At 34.8% G+C, this 12,492-nt stretch overlaps 1 protein-coding gene across 1 annotated transcript in view; it reads right to left on the bottom strand.

Annotated features, from left to right (window-relative positions):
- The window catches only part of LOC106143571 (netrin receptor UNC5C), a 59,013-nt gene extending 46,892 nt beyond the window's left edge, over positions 1 to 12,121 (bottom strand). The window contains exons 1-2 of the mRNA XM_013345695.2: positions 11,907 to 12,121; positions 1,432 to 1,514 (exon numbers count right to left, since the gene is read on the bottom strand). Coding sequence (XP_013201149.1) covers positions 1,432 to 1,492 — 61 coding nt within the window. The 5' untranslated portion in view covers positions 1,493 to 1,514; positions 11,907 to 12,121. The remainder of the gene's footprint in view (positions 1 to 1,431; positions 1,515 to 11,906) is intronic.
- Between the last annotated feature and the right edge of the window lie 371 nt (positions 12,122 to 12,492).

Raw genomic sequence — 12,492 nt, 5'->3', positions numbered from 1 at the left:
CAAAATAGAGTAGCTATTATTAAAAGCAAGGTCCATGTCCTTGGCAAAAAAAATCGCGTATTCCATTCGTATTAATACTTTATCACGTATTGTTACAGAAAGACTGGACACTCCGTTGAATTTATACAATACATTATACACCAAGGCCACATATAAAATTAACGCAGGTCTTTGAGACAAACCGACAAATTCTCACCCCTGTCGCGGGAATGTCACAAAACCACACCTACAAAAACTGCTTGAATAGCCACCTTTTACTAGAAACGTAACACGATACATACAAAGAGTCGTCGAGTGTCAGTCAAGAGGTTCCCAAACAAGATAATCCCTTTGTTAGCCGAGTTATAATGGCGTCTCCCGGGAGTCCTTCGCTATTATTTTCTGTTTCATTCACTGCCGCAGCTGTAAGGTGTGCTCGAGTGGCCGTTTCCTATTTCATCGCTAATGGAACTTCGATTTTTGCATTCACAAAATTATCGTTTGCTATAATCTAGTTTTTGTTGACATTGGAATAAGAACTAAGACCTGTTCTACGTGTAAACGCTACTTTGGAACCGGTTAGGTATTTACAAAAAACTATTAGCGGCGACGTCTTTGAAGTCTCTTTACTCAATGTTAGATATAGATTCTAATAGAACTCCAAGCAAATGTTCAATAAACCTTATCAAATTAAAAGCCTGGTTTTAGAATAAAAATTGATTTGTGTATAAACGTTTCTTGTGTAATAGGACAAGATATTGAAGAGGATTTTAATGGGATTGTCGTGTTCGGAAGTAGCACTCAGATCGTGACGGGCGCTATTTTTTGCTGCATCGACTCGAGTTCTTGTATCGCCCTTTTTATCACTTTTTGTATAAGTTTGTGCCTTCGTCGCGTTGGTTTCACGAGCGTCTCTTAAGTCAGCGACAGTTACCTTTTTTGCTGCGTACCTTCAGTTATCTGATTTAAGATTAGGTGCAAACTGTAGTGCCCCGTTTTTATCACCCTCTTAGATTTTTTCAAGCATGGATAATGTTGGAAGTTTTCTTTGCACAAAAATTTCACTGCAGTAAATTGTTCTTGGGAGCGCACGTAATTACCCGTAGCAGTTTTTGGAGAGAAACTCATTTCATCCTCCTCTTATTACCTAGTAGAGCTGCTTACAAGAAAAATACTTTGAACGTGTTTCTAGTTTGTGCTTTGAAGAATTTTGTATTTTATTAAAAATTCACGCTACTAAAAATTTTACGCTTGTAAAACACAGTCTTAAATTACTGTTCATTTTAAAATTTGCCATCAGTACTACAGTATACAGTTCATTTTATGCATCAAATCTACGATTATTCATCCCAATCCTTTCATTCCTCTGCAGACAAATAAGAGCGCCAAAGCTCAAAAACTCTCAAGTATTCTAATAGACTATTAAACTAAAGAGCTAATAAAACAACTTACCATGCTTGCCGTCCGCGGCGGAGACCACCAAGAAGAGGAGAAGAATCCCCCCCCTCGCCATCTTACACTCGTGCGCACATCACCTAAAACAATAACGCTATTTGAGTGTGGAAAGTTTAATCCTCTTGGGTTATTTGATTTCGTTGTATAGGTTTGAGCGCACCCAGTTATCAGATACGTTTTCTTTTACTTTTTGTTAAAAATTAACGTGATTTAGTGGTGATTGATTTAAAAAGAGGTTTTTTTTTAAATTCGTAAATAATTACTTTTTATAATCAGCCAACAGAAAAGATCGTTTTTTGCTTATGTTAGCGGAAATACAATTTAGAGTTTTGACTATGTAATGAGGTTATAAATAAACTTTTAAATACCTTAGTGCCGTGTGGTTCCCGGCACCAATAAAAAAATAATAGTCCACTCCCATCTCTTTCCATGGATGTCGTAAAAGGCGACTAAGGGATAGGCTTACAAACTTGGGATTCTTTTTTAGGCGATGGGCTAGCAACCTGTGACTATTTGATTCTCAATTCTAGCATTAAGTCAAATAGTTGAACGTGGCCATTCAGTCTTTTTAAGACTGTTGGCTCTGTCTACCCCGCAAGGGACATGACGTGACCATATATATGTATGTTTTTAATATCCATAACAACAGATTTCGGAAGCGTTTGCGCTGAGATAGTTACATAGCCCTACATACATTTTGTTCGTCACACTTTTTAAAATATTGACAAGGAGGGGGCTAATCAAACGTTCCAGAAGACCAGTACCATTAAAGTTGGTCAATATTTGATCTGTATGGAGGGCATTGCGCATAGCTGGACAATGGTGCCTTATAAGTAATTGTTTTCTTTGTTTTAAAGCACGTATTGCATTTAGAGCAAGCAGTCTTTAATGTGAGGTTGACTGTATTTAACTGTGTGTATGTTTAATTTCTTTGTCCCACTTAGAAATCTATGGGAAAGATATGGAGTGGTCCTTTTTTATAGTAACAGGGACCACACGGCACGATTTTTCTAATGATAAAATAGAAATATATTTTCAACAATCGTTGTGTTAATCAAGTTCTACTTGCCCAGAAATGATCCAAAATGACAATAATTTGTTGCAAACGTGAAATATATTTCAGTTATCATAACACGAAATGGCCCTGTATATTAGTTGAACGAATATAAGACACATTTCGTTGAAAAATCAAAAGTCATATCTTATGGTTCCGGTCTCAAGACCCCATTATAGTTACTTCACATTTTGTTACCGCCGTACCGTAACTAAATGGTCCTTTACGAATGTTTTACGTAAAAAATAAATGGTCCTATTATAGAGCGAGCTTGTGGTGTGCAAGCTGTTTTGGATAAAGCCCCGTTAAATCTTCGATTTGGACCGTGGAGGATTATATTTGGTCCTCACGCCGAAGACGGTCCAAATTATTTTGATTGGCGCACACATTGTATGGTAAAAAAATATAATTACAACCTTTCTCTATATGTGACGGCCGATGTGGTGCAGCTTTTCAGTAACAAGGTAAGGGTTCGAATCCCGGCCAATTTATGTTGAGTAAACGAAGTTTCTCTGATTGTCCTTGGTTTTGATGTTTATCTTGAGGTGTTTTGTAAGCAGAGTGACAGAAAAATCGGAAGAAAAAAAACAAATGAATGACGGAATTAACGAAACACAAATACATGTGTAAATAGCTGTATAAATTTGAATTTGGAATTTCCAACCAAAGAGGAGAAATTTGTGATTAATAATTATGTGTAATATAATAAAAGTATTTATTATATTATATTTTATATAGTAGCATTGAGTTAGTATATCGTAACACAAGTTTGTCCCGTATAAATTAATTAATTTATTTATTTATCTGTTGTTTGCGTGGTTGAACGATTTTTTATAAGGCATCAGGTATTAGGCGAAATTTAAAAGATATTGATAAAATTACTGGAGATTTCTGCTCGTTTTTGGTGCAAAGAATGGCCATAGCTATCCAGCGTGGTAATGCAGCAAGTGTTCTGGGCACCTTCGCCCCGGAAATTCTAAAGGATGGGTTGTAATTTATACCTTTATATATTTTGACGACGTTGTAACTTGATCTTTTTACAATGTATTAAATATAATTATTACAATGTTGCATTAAATAAAATATGTATAACAACATAAATTTTATTTAATTATGTACTTGAAACTATATGGGAATTAACCTCGTAATGCATAATAACGTGATATGTGTATACATTATTAAACAGGAAGATTTTTTTATTCGTTTTTCTATAATATCTATATTTTTTTTATAGTTTTCATAATGATATTGTAGGTATAATGTGACCACTTCATGTAAAAAAAAACATCATGTTTATTAAGAACCAAAAATGCTGGTTTGGCATTTATATATACAGTAGCAATTAATTTAACTGTCATTGTGATAACGCCGTAGATAGCACGTGTCAAACAGAGATTATCAAGATTAGAGTTAATGTGTTCACATTAACATGATATACACACACATGATTTGTATTATTTTTATTAAATTAATAATAATATTATCGAAAAGTATATGTTTATCTGAACGCGCCTGTGGATTCCATAGTAATATCTTGGTGTTTTCAAAATTCGTTCCTAACCACTGCCTATTTTATTAACGAAATAAACTTATACGATTCATATCGTAATAATCAATGTATTTCCTTTACATACAGGTTAGACAACGGTTATTGTCTAATAGGTGTTCCAAGGTCGCGGTAATCTGAATGACATAATAATTTAACTGCAGATAGTGACGCGTTTATAAGTCCTTTCCTTTTATTGACTTTGACAATTTACACGGGAAGTTAATTTGCTGGTACATGTACCAGAACAAGAAGAAACATATCCAGAAGAAATAGTGTAAATGTCACTTCGCTATCAAAATAGGAAGCACGCAATCATGCTGTTTTTTTTTTCATATGGGTAGTTCTACAAACTAAGAACGAAATCGAGTCTGATTTCGCCTCGCTTCTTTTTTATAATATTTTGACTGAGCCGTCGAAAAATCTATAGTTTGTAGAACTACCCAATATCTAAAAATATTGAGATTTTTACAACACAGACAAACTCCGAAAACCCAAAAAAGATTGGGACCCTAATCTGCTACCGTAGCATGGCTCGGGCGACCCCGTTCTTATCGCGCGAAAAACTATCGCTGTCTCGTTTTACGTCATAATAATAAAGCGAAACAGAGATACGTTATCGCGCGAAAAAAACGGCGTCGTGCGTTTCATACTACGGGGGCTGAAGTGATGTCATAACAAAAAAAAAAACAAAAACATACATACATATGGTCACGTCAGGCCACGTTCAGGTATTTGACTTTAAGAAAGAATTGAGATTCAAATAGTGACAGGTTGCTAGCCAATTAAGGACGTCCTGGTAAAGGGTCAGGTCAAAAGTACCAGAAACCGCCGAGCTTGCATGAAGAGAGTTATGAATGTGGATGAAGCGAAGGAAGTATGCAGAGATCGTGGCAAGTGGAAAGAGGTAGTCTCTGCCTACCCATCCGGGAAAGAGGCGTGATTTTTTGTATGTATGCTAGCCCATCGCCTAAAAAAGAATCGCAAATTTGTAAGCCTATCCCTTTGTCGCCTTTTACGACATCCATGGGAATGCGATGTAGTGGTCCTATTGTTTTCGTATTGGTGCCGGTAAAAAAACTTAATAAAACTTTTAAGATTTTTTTATTTTAACTTTTTGAAAAAGCGTTGTCGAGTCACCCACCACAATTTCATTGTGTATCCAATTCATTGAGCTAATGAAAAGTTCAACAAATCGAATCCGGCTTAAGATTTGTAAATTACAATTTGATCAACCGTTTAATCATTTCATTGGAGCTTGTTTACTGAAATTAGAACTTCAATACGGTAACTTTTAATACTGTTTGTTTAGGATTTGAAAGGAAATAAGGTGTGCGTAATTAAATTTGCAAGTAGTTTTTAGCTTAAAATTTGTCTTGTTCCTAAAGGAATTTAAAGGATAATATCCTTTTAAAGGATAATAACCTTTTATTTTGTAATCAGGCTCAAATCACGCACTCATTTATATATAAAATCGATGTTAACTTTTAAAAAGACGTCGGTGATCGAACGGTTAAGGTGCTTATTGAGGCTCAGGTTCAAGTCCTACCTCGGCCAATATTTCTGAGTTATGAGTACATCATTTATTATTCAAGTTTTTTTTAATGTAGACAATGTGCATTCGTCCACGATTTAGATTTAAGAGATCTATATTTGTAAATTGACGTCCGATGAAAATGCTGCAGTGTAGTTTGTTCCGCCGCTTCTTCTACACATGCGCTTTGGAAGCGGTAGTAGTTATAATTAGATTTAAGTGATGTGACGTCAATAAGTGATACCTTGTATCCAATTTTGAAAATAAATCTATTCTATTCTATGATTTGAGAGCTAACCGATGCTAACTCTCGAATTCTCTATCTACCCTGTAAATGAAAAAGACGTAATTGTATGTATGTAAAACCTTGTACTTTTTATTATAGATTTACTAGCTGTGTACCCGCGACTTCGTCAGCGTACTTGCGGAGTTTGTTACTTTTTCATGCAAAAACTACTGGACAGATTTTAATGAAATTTAGTACATGGGTAGAATATAGCCTAGAATAAGACATAGAGTCGGTTTATCCCGAAATTCTCTCGGGAGCGAAGCCCCGGGGGGCAGCTAGTTACTTGCTATAGAGATCATATTCACCCCCCCATTTGAGTATTTTGGGGGTCGATTTTTGAAAAAAAAAACGTAGCCTATGTTTGAACGCGGGTTTTAAACTATATACAATACATACCAAATTTCATCAAAATCGGTTCAGTGGTTCGGCCGTGAAAGGGGAACAGACAGACAGACAGACTTTCGCATTTATAATATTAGTACGGATATATAGCTAGATGTACTATGATCACGCTTCTTGTTAACGTTTCACACGAGTTACTACATACAGCTTCGTTTATATGACCCGATACTAGATATAAAATTCAATTAGCAACTGACCTCAAAGGGCTTGATATTTCTATGGGAAATCTATACACGAATGTACAGTCGCAGACGTAAGTTTTTATCAATGCTATATCTAGATATGATAAGAAAGAGAATTTTTGAAATATTGTTGGATAGAATCGAAAAAATTGATGATTACCTTAATGATAAAAACATCTGGCTTGAGCTTGGCACAGGAACCTCGTAATTAATTGTAGTTTCATTTGAACTTAAATCAAAATTCAGTACACTCTGTACATAAATCTTTTTAAAATTGGCAATCCATAATATAGACTAGGTCAACCGTGACAAATGTCAGGACAATTTTTTTTAATGTCCATTTATGATTAACAAAGTATTTATTCACGGCCTCTGTGGTGTAGGGGTAGTGCGTTTGTCTGTGACACCGCAGGTCCCGGCTTCGAATCCCGGGCATGATGAGAAACGAACTTGTTCTGATTGGCCTGGTTTTCGGACGTTTCTCTATATAAGGATTTGTTTTAAAATATAGTATCGTTGAGTTAGTATAGTATATGTGTGATTGTATCATAAAAAAAAATATTTAAGAGAAATCTATACTGACTGTACATACAACTAATCTCTTGATATACAATCGAAGGCTACAAATTAAAAGCAAGGTCAAGCGTGTCATGAAACTGTATACCTTTTGAATTCCATATAATACGACTAATTACGATACACCGAATATCTGCTATCTCATCACTTTATTTGATTTGTTGAAACGTTATGTATTTCGTCGTAGAATTTTGTAAGTTGCCTTTGAATAATTGTTAGTACTCTTTTTGTTCAAATTATAAAAAGCTGCCTTTGTGTATTCAAAGACTTGATTTATTAAACGTTAGGACGTAGCTTAATTTGAAACCTACAATTTTGATTCTTTAACCTCCTAGCTTTAGGTTGCATCCTCGCCACTCTGGAGAGGATCCCAGGGTATGCCTTTGTCCACGGTTTTTGGATTGATAGAGTCAGGTTTCTATACGAAGCGACTCCCGTCTGCCCTCCGCAACCTTTGCAGGGTAACCTAACCCGTATTGGATCGATCATGGTTACACATCCAGTTGCCTGAATGTGTAGGTTTCCTCACGATATTTTCCCTCACCGTAAGAGCATCGGTTAGTATTCAAACTAATGTACATATATTCGAAAATAGTCATTGGTACATGGCCGAGTTGGGATTCGAACCTGTGCCATAAGTGTGCGTGTTTGCGCCACACGCATTTTTGCCGGGCTCAACTACCAACTACTATATACATACATACCATCACGTCTGTTTCCCATTGGGGTAGGCAGAGAATGTGGAATTTCACTTGCTACGATCCTTACAGACGTCTCCCGCTTCCTCTACACTCATTACTCTTTTCATGCATATTCGAAGATTACGGGTTGTAACTATATCATAGTTACAAAATAGAATAGAATAGATTTATTTTCAAAATTGGATACAAGGTATCACTTATTGACGTCATATTACTTTAATCTTATTATATAAACAACCGCTTCCAAAACGCATGAGTAGAAGAAGCGGCGGAACATAGTAGGTTTGTATTGTCATTACTACATAGTAAAAAGCACAGTCGCTTTCCGCGTCAAAGTTGCCCCTATGTCCCCTATGTATGTGTGTTTAGATCTTCAAAACTTAAAAACGTTTTTTTTGCACTTTTTTTTAAATAGAAAAAGCGATACAAGAGTATAGTTTATATGTAAAGTTCTACCCTATGCGTAGCTGGAACGGTACGCTAGTGTTGAAAAACCAATTTCTTTATAAATTACTTTATAAAGAAATTGGTGAATGAATTCGTTACTCTTTTCATGAAAGCTTTTGATTTCTTGTCAGTTTGAACACTCCTGACCTGACCTTTCGACAACATTAAATAAAATTTGTTAATACATAGGTATTCCTGACGAGCGTAAAAACGCACTTAAGAGGGAATTCCCGAAATTTTACTAAATATGGCAATTCGCTAGTAAGAAGTCGTAAACTTAGGTTAATTGTTAGTCGTTCCAAGTAAACCAAGTCTTAAGAGAAACATAGGTATGGTCTCTAGTCCTCGTCTTCCTAGTAGACCAACTGTTATACCAACTCAGGTTACTTCACCTGTCCAAAGAGGAGCCCGGGTGAGCCTTTATGACCTTCATGACCCTGGATTGAGTCAGGTTTTTACATAAAGCGTCTCTCGTGTGACCTCCGTTACCTCTAAAGGGCACCCTAATACATTGTAGTGTACTAGCATGTTAAGTTAGCATCAAGTACTCGTTTTAGTGATTAAAGTTAAAATGAATAGTGTAAATCCAATCGTCATGTCATTCAGTCGCTTCCCCTTACAACATGGTATCAATATCAGAATAAATAAATTGAATAACTGTCACTATTTGAATCTCTATTCTATTATTAAACCAAACAGCTGAACGTGGCCTTTCAGTCTTTTCATGACTGTTGACCCCACAAGGGATATAGACGTGACCATATGTATTTATGTGTATGTATTAATTGAATAATAACAGAACTAATTTTTTTGCAAGAACATCGTAATGTAAGTACAATACTTACCTACTGAAAAGAATCATTGGTTATGGTAAAATTAGTAGTGTTTCCAAGAAAACTAAGTCATAACTAGCATAGAAACGGTCACGAGCCGACACCTATTAGAAATTCACATTTCGTCATTTACATTTTACCTAACCTTTGTATTTACTTATGGTCGTGACTGTACTACGTGTAAATGCTATTGATTTAAACTTCACACTTATATAAACTTAAATTATAACTCGATTTGAACAATATCATGACACTTATTTTAAAAATCACTTATTAATTATATTATTAAATTTACGTGCGTTTTAACTTCTAATTTTATATTCAGTGTTATCGCTAAGGTGTTAACTTGAGGCATTTTGAAGGTTTTAAGATAACGTGTACGCTGATTGTCTAACATTTTTTTAGAATTAATGCTTCATCAATTCAGCACATGATTTTCATTACTTTAGTTTTTTAGCTATTCCAAATCTCAACATCAAACTTCGAATAAAATTAACTTTCTTCGCCACATTATGATTTAATGCATTTGTTTGTGATATTTTTTTTTATTATTAATGCAGAATTTGAACTGCAAGACCAATGTGCAAATAATTAACTGGATCATTCTCTTTCTGAATTTTGAGTCATAAAAATGGCAAATGATATAAATCATACATATAGACATTTTCATAAAATTTGCTAAAACTATTAAACAAATTCAATTATTTGTGAACCAGACTTTAGAATTGTTATGAACGTATCATCAGTAAGTACTTTTATTTAATAAGAATAAAAATAAGTGAATAAAAATGCAAATTTCGTATCACACGCATTCACGCTAAAAGCCTAAGCGTTAAAGCTTATGATTTTCAACGGTAAGTGCGTAAAGAGTAGTTATTTTTTATGATAAAAGCACAAGTCTTCAGTATATGACCATATCATTATTATGTGTTCTTAAGCCAGATACTTTCTCATGAATGCAATAAAACGAAACCGTATTGAAATATCTTGAGGGTGGAATGGAATTTTTGGTAATTTTAACTGGAAATTATTGAAAATGTTAATTCAAAACATATAGTCGTACAGCCATATTTAAAACGACTTGAAATTTAATATGGAGAAGTGAGTCTTATATTAAACATTTCCATATTTGTTGAGTACAGTCACATCAATTATTACAAGAATTTTCAAGCACTTTTCTCAAATAGGGATGTTTATGAGCTGGGTTGATCATACGCATCAAATAGGTTGCTAGTGTTTATTAAAATACGTGGGAATAATTAAACCTTTGCAAAAACAAGTCTTATAATATGTAAGGTGATCTGAATAGATAACATTTGTAAGAAAAGTTGAGCACAATTTTCCGACGATTTACACCCGAACAATCCAACCATTAACAACCAAATCGTCTGTATAAACCACAGTTATAAAGTCACGAAAAAATACGATTTGTGCATCAGAACCGTCATCTTGACGTACCTAATCTCCGAAACTATCTTCTCCACGTGACGAAGCATTGTAATGGGGGATGTCATTAGCCTATTTCTACAGAGCGGCGACTTTTTATCTGATACCATCTTCTCCCATCACTGCCGGTAGCTTTCTAAAGATTGTGATAAGGATGTATGTCAATTGTCATAGAAACCATTGTGTGTGTATTTTCCTTCGGTTTTCTTTTGGATTGTGTGTAAATAGTTTTATGATTGGTTTGTTTAGTTTTTGCTGGCATGTCACCATCCTGATCTGCGGAAGATATAATGTTTCTGCCGAGATTATTAAAGTATTAGATTTATAAGATTATTAGATTATTCAAGGGAAAGGCTTATATTGGATTGTTTTAGTCGTCAAGCTGGTAACCCATCACATCAGCCAGTAAATATAGGCTCTGTTTACCCTGTCAGGGATAAAAGCGTGATAGTACATCATCTTGATTAGCTAGCCGCAGAGGTAAGTACTTATAAGTTCTATAGTTGATTAGGCTCTAGAATTAAAATTTTCATAAATTCATTATTGTCAACAAAGTTGTACATTATGCCCTTTCCAACAAATTTTTACCTATAGAGAATTATATTATAAAAACTTTACCAAATAGTGAAATACAACGAAAAGACTTTTCTAAAATCTAGTAGGTACCTGTGCATGGAATGCTTAACAACAGACCTCAGGGTAAAAAAAGCTTCGGACAAAATTTTTCGTATGCCATATTAAAATTATGTTCGGAATTCTAAAATGTGATCTTTTCGTCATTTCTCAACATATATGTACATATAATGACAATAAACAACGAATTTTCGGAAGAAGATAACGAAGATTTGAGTGTAGCATGTAGGTACCTACTTCCCTAATTGCTGCATTAAAAATCATCATAATCATATCATCAAGATACAAAATCAAATCAAAATAGATACATAGTTGTTATTCCATCACGGAATGTTGAACTCATAACCGAATTAAGTGCCTATACCTACTTGGCAATAAATTTTTACGGTATCGAATGCTTGGTAGTAAATTAAAACATTAAATACGTATCATTATTAAAATTTACCTACGTTCCATTTACGTAGGTATTTTAATAATGATACGGGGATCAGGTAACGTTAGACGCTTTTATGACTTTTAGATGTTTAGTCTAATGATATTCAAGTTTGTGTCGATATTGTTTTGGATTTTGTTCTTTAGAAATTAGTTATGAGCAAGAAACAAGGGTAAGAAAGTTAAGAACACAAATTATATTTCAGCTCATTGAATGTAGGACTAAATACAGAAGCTACGTTATAAACCAAAATAATGTCTCTCAAGACACCTATCCCATTAAAACAAAAAAGTTTGAACGAGAAACAATTCAAACCACCAAAAGAAATATGACCAAAATAAGTTTCCTTATTACAAAGTTACAAAAGCTTCAAACAAGCACATTAATCCAACTTACACTGAGAAAACGCAATCCACAAAACATAAACCTCACTGAAAATTTCTAAGAAATCAAACTGTCACATCCATCAAAGTTAATGAATCACAACAAGCTATTAAAGGGGTATAGTCACATCTCACAGATACAAAATTGAAAGTTTCACTTCATGTATGGATACGAACGAAAACATTCACAGACGCGACGCAAGGTCCGCTAGCGTCCGACACTCGCCAGCGTCGCGGTTCGACTGCCTGAGCTGAACTCCAAACAGTGGGGAACAGGGAACACGGGGGAAGGGAAGTAGGGTGCAGGGGGAATCTCTCCAACCGAGGAGATAACTTTTGATCTTTTTGGAGGCATAGAAGATTTTAATGATGCAGTCACATCTGGAGATGGAACAGAAAAAGTGCGCGTCACAGTTCTAAGTGTTAATGCATGTCAAGCTTAGAAACGATGTGCTAGAAAAAGTGATGCAAAGGTTGCGGGTGACATTTTTAAAAATAGAACGATAAAGTCGGATAAAGATAAACCATTCGCCTTATTGGTAATAAAGCTTGCCACAATATGACCGGGAAACCGTTTTAAAAGATTCTCAGATTAGAAT

Source organism: Amyelois transitella, chromosome 7 (genome assembly GCF_032362555.1).
Source record: "Amyelois transitella isolate CPQ chromosome 7, ilAmyTran1.1, whole genome shotgun sequence".
Taxonomy (NCBI): Eukaryota; Metazoa; Arthropoda; class Insecta; order Lepidoptera; family Pyralidae; genus Amyelois; species Amyelois transitella.
This window is presented reverse-complemented; position numbering and strand designations above follow the sequence as displayed.